The following is a 16,012-nucleotide window of genomic DNA, read 5'->3' as shown; positions in this document are numbered from 1 at the left end:
GAGATAGGATATGGAGGCTATATTTATTTCCTTTAGAACAATGCACATTGCCTTGCAGTCCTGTTGAGTCTCTGTCTCTAATATTTCTAGCCATAGGCCCTGAACAAGCATTTAGATCAGGTGTTTATGACTGAAGCCTGACTGGATTAGCCACATGCTTGCTTCAGGTGTGTGATTCAGACACTACTGATGCATGAAAGATTAGCAGGACTGTCAGGCAAATGGTATTGCAACTAAATTGCAAATTGTGTTCTATATGTATTTTTTTTTTTATAGGACACAAACCATTAACAGTCAGTATATGTGCTTTGGGTCCTACAGAAGAGAGGTGTTTTTCAAACGTGGTGTTGTTTGTGTATACTTACAAGCATAGGTTAAACTACACATTAGATTGCTGAAAGAACCCCTGTAATAGGTTTGTAAGAACAGAGCAAATCTCAGTGAATCTGTGTAAACAGGATAAAAGATCTGTATGTGCATGAGAAATAGCACCTTCACAGCTTATGCGTCACCCATCTCCCCACACAAAACTATTCCCTGTGCACTTACGTGATGCACGGCCTATCTAGCATATGGTGTTATTTCAAATTGTCGTCAATTAAACTAATTTGAAACAAGAACACTCAGTGCGTGTCCATAAGCCTGTCAGGGCTCTCATGCCCTTTGCAGTACTTTGACTTTCTATGATTTCTGATTAATCTCTTTTTCACAGCAATAAGTATATACACACAGTAAAGTGTAGAACACCTTGTAGTACATACAGGCAGTAAAGTGTAGGACAACTTGTGGTACAGTACATACAAGCAGTAAAGTGTAGGACAACTTGTGGTACATACAAGCAGTAAAGTGTTGGACAACTCGTAGTACAGTACATACAAGCAGTAAAGTGTAGGGCAACTTGTAGTACTGTACATACAAGCAGTAAAGTGTAGGACAACTCGTAGTACAGTACATACAAGCAGTAAAGTGTAGGGCAACTTGTAGTACTGTACATACAAGCAGAAAAGTGTAGGACAACTTGTAGTACCTTACATACAAGCAGAAAAGTGTAGGACAACTTGTAGTACAGTACATACAAGCAGTAAAGTGTAGGACAACTTGTAGTACAGTACATACAAGCAGTAAAGTGTAGGACAACTTGTGGTACATACAAGCAGTAAAGTGTTGGACAACTCGTAGTACAGTACATACAAGCAGTAAAGTGTAGGGCAACTTGTAGTACTGTACATACAAGCAGAAAAGTGTAGGACAACTTGTAGTACCTTACATACAAGCAGAAAAGTGTAGGACAACTTGTAGTACAGTACATACAAGCAGTAAAGTGTAGGACAACTTGTAGTACAGTACATACAAGCAGTAAAGTGTAGGACAACTTGTAGTACCGTACATACAAGCAGTAAAGTGTAGGGCAACTTGTAGTACTGTACATACAAGCAGTAAAGTGTAGGACAACTTGTAGTACAGTACATACAAGCAGTAAAGTGTAGGGCAACTTGTAGTACTGTACATACAAGCAGAAAAGTGTAGGACAACTTGTAGTACCTTACATACAAGCAGTAAAGTGTAGGGCAACTTGTAGTACAGTACATACAAGCAGTAAAGTGTAGGACAACTTGTAGTACCGTACATACAAGCAGTAAAGTGTAGGGCAACTTGTAGTACTGTACATACAAGCAGTAAAGTGTAGGGCAACTTGTAGTACCGTACATACAAGCAGTAAAGTGTAGGACAACTTGTAGTACCGTACATACAAGCAGTAAAGTGTAGGACAACTTGTAGTACTGTACATACAAGCAGTAAAGTGTAGGACAACTCGTAGTACAGTACATACAAGCAGTAAAGTGTAGGTCAACTCGTAGTACAGTACATACAAGCAGTAAAGTGTAGGTCAACTTGTAGTACAGTACATACAAGCAGTAAAGTGTAGGACAACTTGTAGTACCTTACATACAAGCAGTAAAGTGTAGGACATAGAAGAAACAAAGGAGCGCTCCTTGGTGCATTAACTTTTTAATCTTAAACACGCAACATGGATACACTTACAATGTGTAGATGAAATGAGCGCTTGTCAGGCCTGCTGGCGGTTCTCTCCCTGCTCCTGTGCCTGGCCAGGGCAGCGGGATCGGTGGTGTCGGCGGGGGTGAATCGCGGTGGGCGGAGCCTGGCGCGCTGGAGCCGTATGACGTCACAACGCGTTTCGGCGTAACCACGCCTTCGTCAGGTGACGCTACGGTCCATACGGCTCTTATTTATACCTCCCAGAGTGGGAGTGCTTGGAGATATTGGAATGTAGGACTCCACCTATCTGGCATGTCCTTATTGATGGGCGGGTGTATTTAAAACAAAAAACTTTTAGTTTAAAAAAGTTTCCATGGGCTTAAATATTACCTTTGCTGGGATTGAAAATGGTAATAAAAATGAAGCACAATGGTGCTACAATTAATCCACGAGCTGTTTGTATAGGTGGGCTTGGAAAATGATTTTAGTTTATAAGTGGGGTGAATGGTACAAGTGTGCTCCACGGACATAGGTCATGTCCTATGGTGCTATACCACAACATGTTAACCATGGGGTCTGTATTTCGGACCGCCTCCATGGGCTGTTCAGTGGACCCCGTTTGCCCTGAAATGAATTTCATAGTGCGGCGGGCGGGGTGCATATCTGGTTGGTATGCAATGGATGTAAGGCTATAGATATGACGTTAAGGTCGCATCAGTGTCTGGCACTAGTGGGAAATCAAGTTTACGGGTGTACTAATGCAAGGTAAGCGTAACAATAAGCGGCATGAATGCCGAATTTAAGGGCGTGCCTGTCTAGTGGGGTTGGAGCTATATTCTCCTAAGGCATGGTGGTGTGCTGCAGACACGGTTGTAATTTACAAAAATGCCTAAAAAAATGCTCAAAAAATGCATGAAAAATGCATCAAAATCACAAAACTTGATCGGAAATAGGAAGTTGCATCATAAAAGCGTATGAAAATAGCATAAGAAATACAGTTAGAAATAAGATTATCAACTGCAGGCTAAGGGGTCTTCTTTTGAGTCCAATACTTCCAGAGTTCATGGGCAGTTCTACATATTAGGTCCCTAACCGGGGGTGGGGGAGGGGCAAAAAGAAAGGGGGGGAGAAAGTGGGGAAAAGGGGGGGTTGGGTGGTTGGGTAAGAAGTGGGGTCAATGGGAAAGGGAGGAGGGGGGGGGGGTTGGGGGTCAAATTACGGTAGATTTATCCTGTAGAAAGAGTATCAACAAATGTTTCTTTTAAGCAGGGGCGTAGCAATAGGGGTTGCAGAGGTAGCGACCGCATCGGGGCCCTTGGGCCAGAGGGGCCCCGAAGGGCCCTGGCTCAACTACAGTATTAGCTCTCTATTGGTCCTGTGCTCATAATAATAACTTCAATAGATACTTTGAATAGTGATAATCCTTAACAAACTGTTTCCCATCCTTTTATTGCACCTCTGACACTGTAGTTGCCCTTGGCAGGTTTTGGTGTGCCGTATCAATTGTTACGCATAGAGTGCTTGGGGGGGCCCCATTGTAAAATTTGCATCGGGGCCCACCGCTCATTAGCTACGCCACTGCTTTTAAGATAAACAAAATACAGGGAATAAAGTGGGTGGTAACAAGCTGCAAATACAGGCATTGTGGCATGACTTTCCTTCACTTTTGAAACTTATCTCTGCCATCCACTCATAAGTTAGTGTCCTCTGAATCTAGGGATGCTTTTGTGCACATACAGTACTTGCTACATTGATTCATTGTTCTAGCACAGCAGTGCAGCTCAAAACAGGTGAAAAGTTAGGTTATATTTGCCAGCATGTTTTATTTAATGTTTTAAATGTACCTTTTTTTTTTTTTCATCAAGTGAACCGCTTGTGCTTTTTTTTAAAAAATACTGTAGACACTGTTCCTCAATGCTCAGAGGATTCCTGTATTGTGTACACAGGGTTGCATCACAGAAACAGGCACGTGAGCTAAAGACACAAATTATACACTGTCATCGAGAAACACTGAATAAACAGTGGAAAATAAAGACTTGCATAAAAAGGTAGCTTGGTGAACAGCACCATTTGACATGCAAATAAGGTACAGTTTAGAACAAGGAGCACTGTATATTAACAGGACTTGCACTGGGAGAAAAAAAAATAAACACTGACTGGTACTATACATATCATTTTCATATCTATAAGTTAGGTGGTACTTTACATATGGTTTTCATATTTATAAGTTAGGCAGAACTGAAAACTGTAGTAAGTATTACTGTATAAAGTATTAGATTGGCAAGTATTAGATAAGCCAAAAATAAATGTAATGTTCTGACCCCCTTTTTTAATTTAATTTTTTTTTTTAGGCCAGAGGCTCAGCAGAAAGCTCCATCAGCACCTCCACCTCCCCCTCCACCACCTCCTCTACCTGAGCCAGCCCCACCAGAGCCAGAGGAGGAGATTTTGGGCTCTGATGATGAGGAACAAGAAGATCCTGCTGACTACTGTAAAGGTCAATGAACTAGAACTGCATTATTATTTCCACTATTTTTACATAAAAAGAAACTTAGTATTCAGTAGGCAGTATATTCAGTAAAGCAGAGTAATATAATTGTATTATATTATATCCCTTTACATAGCAGAAACCTGTTCAGTAGAAGTGTGTAATGTAGGGATTACCCGTTATGTTTGGGGTTGATGCACAAGGCTGTGGTAAAGGGAAATATTCAGGGAAATATTTGCTTGAGCAACCATCTTTAACAAAAACAATTAAAACTCTCTTAGCCATTGCCTCCATTTTTAATCATCCCACTCAGGAAATTTTATCCTGTTTTAATGAACAAAAAAAATGTAGAGCACAATGATTCCTCATATGTAGGAAGGGGGTATCCAATCTTATTTCTTAATACATGTGGGGGAATGTTAATTGGTAAAGGCCCTTTGCCACTTGCTGCATTTTTATCTGATTTTCGGATTAAACAAGATTTAGGCCTCGTTCACATCTGCTGCGCTGAAAAACGTGTTAAAGCGCATGGTAAAAAACGCATGCGCTTGTGCGCGCTTTAGTCCGCGTTTCTGTGCGTTGCGCTGCGCTTCTTTAAAGCACGTTTTGCTTACTGTAGCAGCAGCAGTTGTCAATAAAACTTTGTTTTTGTATGTAAATGTATTTTTTTTCTCCAATTAGGGGTAAAAAACGCATGCGCTTCTATGCGCTTGTACGCGCTTCTATGCGCTAAAAAAGCGGACCCATTCACTTGCATTGCTGTGCGCTTTCCAGCTCAACGCACAGAAATGCCTGCAACACTACGTTTCTGTAACGCTGCTCAGCGCAGCGCATAGATGTGAACCAGCTACATTTAGTTACATGGGAAAATCAATACCTTGCTGAACGCACAGGGCAGTGCGCTGTGGAAAGCGCACAGAAACGGCCCTGATGTGAACGAGGCCTTACAGTTCATGAGGGCACAACAGTTAACCTAGTTATCGTGCAATTTGATTTGTACCATAATGCCACCACAGTGCATGCTGCATTTTTCCTACATTGACATGTGGTTTAATCAATGGGAGTGCAAGAAAATCATGTTGGGAATGTGGTGGTAGAATACGGCTCAGTGACCTCACATAAAATTGTGAACGCTGTAAAACTCTGTTACTAAAATTGTAGCTATCCTTTATGTCTATGTATTGCGGCACTGCCAGTTGAATTGGTAGCCAGGTGAGGCCGATAGGTAAAATTATCGGTAATGTAATATTACTGATATTTTACTATAGACTTACCAGGCCCCCAATTCTCACACTAACAATCCCCTTTTAATGGGTAACACTAACCCTTCTTCCTCTTGCCTAAAACAAACTCCCTGGCGCCAAAACATCTGAAGCACTAAGCAAAGTACTAGCTGATTGGTTACTAATAGCAAATTGGCTATTGTAAGTACTAGCCAATTGGCTAGTCGAACTATACCCTATCTTTGTCAATCTACTAGCTGATTGGATATCTTGTATCAGGCACATAATTTGCCCAGCTCACTGCCTCAGCACCCTCTATTGCATTGGCGTCTATAAAGGGGCCCATACACTCAGCCGATTTTCTGGCCGACCGATCGATTGATCGCTTGCAAATCGGTTGGCCAATCGACCGATCGATGGCCGATTTCGATCGATTTCGATGGATTTCCATCGAGCTGGCAGGATGGAAAATTTAGGTCGATCTGATGAGATTGCTTATCAGTTTGCATTGGCCTTAATGGAAATCTGATGGCAAAAAGATGCCATCAGATAGAATTACAATAGATTTCAAACTGAAATCTATTGGAATTCTATCCTGGTAAAAATTGTTCTAAAAACGCATCAGATAGATCATCAGATGCATTTCTTATCTATCTGCTGCCAATCTGACGAGTGTATGGGCACCTTTAGACACCAGTTGAATCCGGAATGTAAATGAACTGATCCCATCCTCCATATTTATGTGATCAGGTATTAACTCTAGTTTTCCATCAATCACATTCACATCCTCACATCCACATTTACAAGATTTTGTACGCACTTCACACCTCCTCTGTAATTCCATTCCCCAACACATTCGTCACTCGCCAACCTTTGTTACCTTTAAACGCCCTCTAAAAACTAATACGCGCTACCTTAGGCCACTTCCCATTGTCCTAAGACCAAAATGCACTACTAGGTATCCTAAAACACACTGCCTTTATAGATTTGTTGTATACTACCCCTCCTCTTGTGTATACACACACACACACACACACACGGCTCTCTTCCCCTTTTGTGTCTTGAAAATTATTATACATTTTATTTATCATGTTACGTTCATCACTGTCATTACCTATTCTGTATTTTGTATCATTGTTGTATTTTGTCACTAATCATGTATCTTGTATATTGGTGTACACCATTGCCTGTTTTATGTACCCCATGTTCGTTTCTTACTTTGTACAGCGCCACGGAATATGTTGCTGCTTTATAAATCAATAATAATAATAATCACTGCTTTCAGCTTGTAGCAGGAGGTAGTAATTTCTTGCAAATAGAGTCCAGTGACTTTGTTAATGTTCTACCATAGGCAGCATGGTGGCGTAGTGGTTAGCGCTCTCGCCTTGCAGCGCTGGGTTGCCGGTTCGAATCCCAGCAAGGTAAACATCTGCAAGGAGTTTGTATGTTCTCCCCGTGTCTGCATGGGTTTCCTCCGGGCATTCCGGTTTCCTCCAACATGCCAAAAACATAGGGATAGGTTAATTGGCTCCTCCCTAAATTGGCCCTAGACTGCAACACATACACTCCACAATACATACATAGACACAGGACTATGGTAGGGAACTAGATTGTGAGCTTCTCTGTGGGACAGTTAGTGACAAGACGATATACTCTGTACAGCATTGCGAAAGATGTTGGCGCTATATAAATACTAAATAATAATACCAAAACATGGTAGGGACTTATTTTCCCATCTGAAAGCAGTGTTTTTTTACTTTAACACCAACACTAAATCTGGAAGTTGCCTTCTGTAATAAAGATGTTTAATTTGGAGTCCTTATATGTTAGTCCTAGTTCTAGATGCTACTGAATCTATATAGGCGTACATGCATATTCTCACACTGACCCCTCCCACTACCAATACCCAACCTTATACACCATTAACCACCCACCCCCCCACATCAAAGGTTAATCACCTACACATAACTTTAACCACCCACCCCCTGCGGCTAACCTTTAGCGCCCCAATTTGGAGCTCTCGGTGCCCTATAACATTGGGTGTTGGAGCCGCCCACAACCCAATATTTATCCCCTCAATGCCATTATTTCAATTGGTGACAATGGCAGTGCCCAAACTTCCCATCCACTCTACATAGGGTATCGACAAGCTTTGCTAGAGATAATAAAGAGTTTGTTAGACTCAATATCGACAGTAAAGACTCTAAAGTTTATGATGACCTGCTATCTCAACTTCATTATCATGCTGTTCAGATATGCACCCTATAGACCCAGACAAGGAGTTAAAATTTAAAAGAAAATGGGAAGAAAATACACCAGGAGCTCTGAAACAGGAACATAATTTTGAGAAGCTCAGTCAGGGAAAAAAGTTTGTAAAGTGACAAGCAGAGGGTATTTGTTTACTTTTAGAACACACACGGCTATTCCAACAGGCTTTCAATATTGCTTCAGAAATTGTGGCCAACTAGGAAAGTTTTACCTTATGTGGTAGTATTCCCATGTGGCGAATACATTCTAGAGACTGGTTACTGAAATCCTTAAAGCACGCTTGAACTACTTAGATTATATTGGCTTACATGCTTGTGTGTGATTCAGACAATACCGCAGCCAAATAGATAAGCAGCACTGCCAGGCAATTGGTATCCTTTAACCACCTTAGCCGTAACCCCGAGTGTGACACGGGGTAAGCCGCCGGAGGGTGCCGCTCAGGCCCTGCTGGGCCGATTTACATAATTTTTTTATTTGCTGGACGACGCAGCTAGCACTTTGCTAGCTGCGCCAGCACACTGATCATCGCCGCCCCGCGTCCGATCGCCGCTCTCCGTTGCGGCGCGCGGGCCCCAACGACCCCGTGCGCTGCCTGGCCAATCAGTGCCAGGCAGCGCTGAGGGGTGGATCGGGACTCCCAATGACGTCACGACGTCGCTGACGTCATCCCGCCCTGTCGCCATGGCGACGGGGGAAGCCCTCCAGGAAATCCCGTTCTTTGAACGTGATTTCCTGATCGTAGATCGCCGAAGGCTCGCTACATGATTTAAAAAAAAAAAAAAAAAACTGCTGTGCTGCCTCCTGGCGGAATGTTTCATACCGCCAGGAGGGTTAAAAAAACTCCCTGGCGTTCTATTTCCCCAGGATTTCTGTGCAAATAGTGATCTAATTTATTTTCATAACCTTTTTTTTTTTTTTTTTTTTTTTTTTTACCCTGTAACTTGCCAAAATGTGTCAAGCAAGAGTCTAGTATACAGTGCAGGAGAGTATTAAGGTGTGTGCACGTCAATACTGTTCACAGCATGTTTTGTATTGACGTGTATAACCGTCAATACCGCTAGGGAGGTTAAAAGGAAATGACTATGGCAGCTACCAAATGCTTCTCACTTCAGGTATACTTTAATTCCACCTTGAAGACCAGGACACACATACAGTTTGGTCCATAAATATTTGGACAGGGACAACTTTTTCTAATTTTGGTTCTTTACATTACATTACCATTTTAAATTAAACAACTCCGATGCAGTTAAAGTGCAGGCTTTTAGCTTAAGGGCTGGTTCAGACGGACGTTTGGGGGCGTTGCGTTTGCTGGCGTCGCGTTCAGCAGCGTTCGTGTGCGTTTGGATGCGGTCGCGTTTTTCTTCCCCTAGGGGGACATTAGCCGTCGCGGTTAACCTCCCCTGGAAGCTACATGTAGCTTCCAGGGGCTCCTTGAACGCCAGGGAAAATCGGGACCCAAACGCCGCGTTTGTGTAAACGCGCTTGAAAGCTTGGTACAAACGCTCCCATTCACTTGAATGGGAGCGTTTAACACCAAGCCCTGAACGCTGGCTGTAAACGCTCTGCAAGCGTCCGTCTGAACCAGCCCTTAATTCAGTGGGGTGAACAAAACAATTGTATAAAAATGTAAGGCCAATAAAGCATTTTTTAACACCATTTCTGATTTCATGCCGTCAGGGAGCAATGCTTCCTGTCAGACATGAAGGTTGGCGTTCTAAACCAGCTGACGCATGCATATCTTGGAGCCCCACCAAACATCTTTGAAGCTTCCACCAATGCTCCAGACAGTGGACCAATGGGAAGGCCTGGTGGGAGCTGCACAGATGCTTTGCCTGGGCTCAGAGAAACAGTATTTACAGCAAGAGTGTCAGAATTTGCGGCGAGAGGCGTTGGATGTGTACCGGCGGCAAGTAAATTGAGCATGGGTGAGAGACGCAGCTCTGGGGGCTTTGGCGATGTGCGCGGATGGAGATCCCCAAGTGCAGCGGCGGATGTTCAACAGGTGCATGCCATTGGTTGGCATGCCATTGCTGAAAACTGCAGGTCATGTATGCCTACAGCCTTAATACTACAGCTGTCAGTGTAGCTGTGATTTGTACATATTTTTTTATATTAATGTCTCTCTATGAATGTGTTTTTTTCTTCCTTAAGGTGGGTACCATCCTGTGAAAATAGGTGATCTATTTAATGGCCGGTACCACGTGATCAGAAAACTAGGATGGGGTCATTTCTCCACGGTCTGGCTCTGCTGGGATATGCAGTAAGTAATTACTTTATTTGTATAAAGAATAACATGCTGTCATTTTCTTAGTCTGGTTATTCAAAAAGAGACGCTCTTGTATACCGTGTATATTTTTTTTTCATATGGATTTCCTAGATTTAAAAAAAAAAAAAAAATTTCTACAAAATCAGGCTGACAGCCTATATTTTGCTGTTAAAACTCAACATGCGTAGCACTGTCCAAGCATATTTGCTTTCAAGGTGCAGTAGATTTAATGAATCTTATTTCCGTAGGAGTGTAGTAAATGCGAAGTACACCCTTAAGTATTGTCACCTGAAATGTCAAGTCAGTGACTTAAGGCCTGTACACATGCTGGATTGATGTCTCCCAGCAGGGATCAGGACCCGATCTCTCAGGCGACATCGCTGGGCCGAGACTATACAGATGTGGAATTAGCTGTACAGCTGAGAATGCTTTACTGCCGACAGTACAGATGTGACGTCAAGCGGAGTGTGCAGTGAGGACAAAGGTCTCGGCCGTTGCTTGGCCTAGTTGATCCGACTGGTGGATTGCTGGCCAGGTAGAGAGACGCGGGCTGCTGTACAAGCACCAGATTATCAGCCAACATTAATATAGCTTGTGTACAGGCAGAATTCGGCACAGAAGTCAGGCAACTGGCATTGTTTATTAGAGAATAAAGAGGGCACCCTCTATAATTTTTTTTATTTCAGGTTCTCTGAGTTGGGACAAATGCTTGAATGACACTATTTTGGTTGGTTTATTTGCTGTGGAACGTTGTGAACTATTACGTTATAGTCCCACGTTAGAGCTGCCTGTAACGCAGAGTAACGCACAGTAATGATAAATCAATGGGCTGTTCACAGTGCCCACGTTACGTTACATTGTAATGCTGCACGTTCTGGGTAAGTGCAGCATGCAGTACGTTATATGCGGCTTTAGCCGCGTTAGACTGTGTGCATATGCTCAGTAATGTTTTTTTTTTCTTTAATATTTGCTGCCGGAGAGGAGGCGGGGAGAGTCCGCTAATGTAGCCAGGCACATGGCTACTTAATATTCATTCACTGCACTTGCAGTGTTGTTTTCCTGGAGGGCCGCTGATTGGCTGGCGGGACCACGTGATGCGGAGTGGAACACTCCGCATCACATGGTCCCGCCAGCCAATCAGTGCTACGGAGACCACGTTATCGGAACAGTCACTGGTCTCCGCAGTCTGTACTGCGCACAAAGAGCTGCTTAACGCAGCTCACTCTGGCGTCCTCTTTCAGCACCACCAGGCGTTGCGTTAGGGGCACGTTATGCGACCATAACTTCCCCTAAAACTCAACATCCTGGTGGGAAAGTAGCCTTAGTCATACTGATGCTTTTAGTAGAACTATGATTACTATTCTGTTGAAGTCTATTGATCTAGTGTTGGCAATCTGAAAGTATTCTTATTTATTGGAATAAATGTTTCTGTTAAATATTTAAAATGTTATTAAAATAATTTCTTTTCTAGAGGGAAGAGATTTGTTGCAATGAAGGTGGTAAAAAGTGCTCAACATTACACGGAGACTGCTTTGGATGAAATAAAATTGTTAAGATGTGTAAGTGACTTTATGTGAAAAAAACTTCTAGAAGGGAGGGAATGCAGCTTTGCCCTTGCTTTATGTTAGTTGTATTGGGTTACATTCACAGTTTAAAACTGTCACTAACTGTTCATAGAGTGACACTCAGGAGTTATAACTTGGGCCCACCCTTTCCGCCCTCATGGTCGCCATCTTTGGTCACAAGATATTGGGTACCGGTTTAGTGGGCACTGAGCTGGTGACAGTTGGTCTGTGGGGAGCAGGCATGTAAAATATGCAACTTAAATCTCATGGATATTACATTTCACATGTTTTTTCCGCATGCTACGTTTTGTGCTGATTTATGCAAATTTTTGGGAATTTTTGCATGCATCTGGCTTATTAACAATCATGATATGGGAAACCGATGCATTTTCTGAAAAAAAAAAATGCAGCATGTCAGTAGTTTAACTGCACATATTTGTATGCATAAATTTGCATTTTATGGAAATAATTCCATTAACTTTCATTGCACTGCGGTCTAGTGCATTTTTTACACGTGGAAAAACACTCAAATCTGCATAGTGTATAAACGCAGCCTTACGACCTGTTCTGTAAACCTGATTACAGTAAAACTTTTTTATTTTTTATTTTACTAACTGTTCCACAGCCTATGCTTGTGCCATTGCTATGGTAACAGTCAAACAGCTTGAAGGAGCAGAAAACTATGGAATGCCTTGAAATAGTACTTCTGACATGTCTCTAGCATTCGTCATTAAAGACCAAAGTATAGTTTCTACATTTACTTTCTTTTTTTTTGCTTACAACATTACTAGGTCACACAGGTGTTCTTCATTGCTTTCACCTTATGTACATTTGTGTTAGGAGTTGTATTAATTGTGCTTCAGGATTTATATAGTTGTCTGGATTAAACTTTACAATCGAATACTTTTGGTAGATGAAAACTAAATTGTACGGACAGTTTCAGTATTTGCATCCCTTTTCCTCTACCCTCTGTATAACGTTAGCATAGCATATCTCAGGAAAAAGCACATTGCAAATTCCTTTGTGACTCAAAATAACTTATTATTGTTTTTCTCAAGAAAGTTTACTATTAGTTACTTCGTCAGTGGTTTTTTTTTTTACCTACAGAATACAGGTTATTTAACTAACCGTAAGCTTTCTAAACCAATGTATATAACTGATATAGCAACGTCTTCATCTCCTTACAAACTGTCCTTTTACAAGATTTGGAAAAGGGAAACTCGTAATGTCAACAGAGGATGTCAGTGTTGGTGTCAGGATGGGGGTTTTTGTTATGGGTATTATGGCTTTCCATTATGGGTAACATAGTAACAGCAGATAATCAAAAAATGTTCACTAACAATTAAAAAGCTGAAACATGGTATTTGAGCCACAGTCTGGTGTTGAGCTAGCAAGCGCCAGACTGGTGCACACAAGCCGCTGAAAGGTGGTGAATTCACGGCCTTCAGCCTTCCTTGTGAAAGGGCCTGTACAGTGATGTGGAGGGACAGTGGGCATGGCTGCTCGCCTGACTTCAACCCACACCATTTGGCATCAAGTGTGCAGGCTAGGCTTGTATTTTACGGCTTGTGGCCAGTCCCACGCTCTTCTCATCCACCTAACTGAATATATGCCCCTGTTCAAAAGCACAGTATTTAAATTCTCTAAGTATTAATGTCCATGTATTAATGGCATGCCTTTTTTGTTTTTTAAAGGTTCGAGAAAGTGATCCTGGAGACCCCAACAAAGACATGGTGGTACAGTTAATTGATGACTTTAAAATCTCTGGAATGAACGGAATTCGTATCCTTTACTTACTATCTCTGTTCCTGGAAATGTTTAATGTGGTGACTGAAATTTTATAATTTGGATGATGGAAACCAAGAATGTGTGTGTGCATAGTTTCACCTGGGTCTATATATTTAATCCGAACTACAAACTGATTTAAGAGCATGGAGAAAAGAGGCTAGGTCTGCTGAACGTGGTAGTTTCTATATTAATTTTTAAACCATGCAGATTTCTAAACATCTGGAGGAAGAGAGTGGAAAACTGCAGCACAAAGTAATGGGTGAGATATGAAGACCTATTACATTTTTATTTTTTTAGTTCTCTTTTTTTTATCATTTTCAAATGAGACATAAGGTCACAAACAAGGTCAGGCATGTTTATGAATAGGTTGTCATAATTGTCACTAGTAATGTCCAGTGGTCAAGCTTGATCTTGCTTGCGGTGGGAAGTGCAAGGAGGGTAACCAAGGTGTTTCCACTAGATAGATAGAGCCAAGTCTCATCCATTATTACAAAATGGCTGTAGAAGTAATCTGAGCTATAGTCCTCTCAAGGACAAGTTATTTCACATTCATGTGATAGTTGTGTAATGGAAACTATCCCATACATTTTCAGGTATCATGCATCCTAATGCGAATTTGCATGCATGGAACAGCATGAAGTGGAAAATGGGCCTAAAGGCATCTTTTGGTTTCAAATCTACACCAATTCCCCATAAAGTCCCAACTACTGTTTCATGTTGTATTCAGATATAGAATGACTAAAATATATTTGAATTGCAGATTTGATGAATGTGATGGGCAAGTTTTGACATTTCTTGTCTTATTTGGGATTGAAATAAAATAAATACATTAACTTTTTTGTATATTTGTTTTCTCTTTCCTTAACTTATTTTCCCAGATGTCTGTATGGTATTTGAGGTTCTAGGTCATCACTTATTAAAATGGATAATCAAATCTAACTATCAGGGTCTTCCTATTCGTTGTGTAAAAAGCATTATTCATCAGGTAATTTCCTTGATTATGTGTTTTCCCTGTTCTCTTTAAAGCACCATGTTGTATGTGAAATATGAATACTGCCATTCCTGATATCTGTAGTCCTCTAGTTCTCCAGATGTCATAACCCTCCTGTGGCCTCAATCCTTGGCATGTTGCTGTCCCTAAATCTATCATTGGAACAGCATACCTAATGATGATCGGTGTGTTACAAAGTACAGTAAAGACCCGGGTATCCGGCACAGGCGGGGCTTGCCTTATGCTGGATATGTGCTATTTCTAGTTGCTTGAGAGTTCAAGCAACTGGGGTCTAAAAGAAACACTCCCCACACAGTGCAAATGCAGAGCAGCGTACAGCGGAAATCACTTACAAAAGCTCCGCGCACCAGTCCTCTTCACTGCCAGGCGGCTTTACTGCATCCTCTGCCTGGCTCCAGAAGCATACACATTACCTGATACGGGTCAGGTGACACATCAGGAGCCGTACCAGGATACAGCAGGCAGCTGCAGGAAGTGAAGAGGACTGGTGCATGGAGTTTTTTGTAAGTGCTTTTCATTGTGTGCTGCTCTGCATTATGATAGAGGCATGCCCTTTTGGCTTCCCTGCTAACAGCTGGTTGGTTGAGACTTCCGAATGTTTGAGTTCTAAATAACCAGGACTTTACTTTAGTGATTTAAGTAGTGACTGCTCACATGTTTCTGACTCAAATTCTGTCAATTCAGTATACAGTTCCCGTCCCTGCAGCTAGTTCATAATGCATGGTTCTGTAAACGTTGTTGACTGTTATGATACTACTACGTTGACTGTTACAATACAACTTCTCACCAGAAAGAATCGATCATTTTCAAAGACAAATCGGTGTAACTTTGTTTTTGATTACTCTCCCCTATCTGAAAAAATTAGACAGGCTATTAGGAATCAGTGGCGTATTCTGAAGTTGGATAGTACTTTGAAGGATCTAACTATCATACCCCCTAGGGTCAGTTTTAGGAGGGGGAAAACTATTAGGAAATTACTGGTACACAGTGATGTTAGTTAGAGAGGAAAGTTTGGTTAACTAATTGTCAAAGAAAAAATGGGAAGGCAATTATGGATGTGTACACTGTAGTGCGTGTCGCTCTGTTAGAAAGGGTAAGGTGGTCCAGATTGGACCAGTCACCTGGAGAATTAGAGAATTCATCAATTGTCGGACAAAATATGTCGTGTACTGTGTTTGGTGCCCCTGCGGTCGTTATTACATCGGGAAAACAGTCCAGCCTCTAAAGGAACATTTCCTCCAGAATAAAAGATCTATTGGAAACTGGGTAGGTGCTACCCGTCTGATAGAGCATGTAAATGAGAGCCATGGTGGCAATGCGGAGCGTCTCTCCTTTGCAGGCTTGGAAACTGTACAAGGTGACGGCAGGGAAAGTTTGAGAGATGATCGACTCTCTAAAAGGGAG

General features: G+C 41.8%; 1 protein-coding gene across 12 annotated transcripts in view; it reads left to right on the top strand.

The window, feature by feature from the left end:
* SRPK2 (SRSF protein kinase 2) overlaps positions 1-16,012 on the top strand; it is a 212,137-nt gene that overhangs the window by 125,667 nt on the left and 70,458 nt on the right. For all 12 annotated transcript variants that reach the window (XM_068276250.1, XM_068276257.1, XM_068276256.1 and 9 more), the window contains 5 exons: positions 4,350-4,495; positions 10,129-10,237; positions 11,715-11,802; positions 13,503-13,590; positions 14,475-14,581. In XM_068276250.1, coding sequence (XP_068132351.1) covers positions 4,350-4,495; positions 10,129-10,237; positions 11,715-11,802; positions 13,503-13,590; positions 14,475-14,581 — 538 coding nt within the window. The remainder of the gene's footprint in view (positions 1-4,349; positions 4,496-10,128; positions 10,238-11,714; positions 11,803-13,502; positions 13,591-14,474; positions 14,582-16,012) is intronic.

The sequence above is a fragment of the Hyperolius riggenbachi genome, chromosome 3 (genome assembly GCF_040937935.1).
Source record: "Hyperolius riggenbachi isolate aHypRig1 chromosome 3, aHypRig1.pri, whole genome shotgun sequence".
In the NCBI taxonomy this organism is placed as follows: Eukaryota; Metazoa; Chordata; class Amphibia; order Anura; family Hyperoliidae; genus Hyperolius; species Hyperolius riggenbachi.
This window is presented reverse-complemented; position numbering and strand designations above follow the sequence as displayed.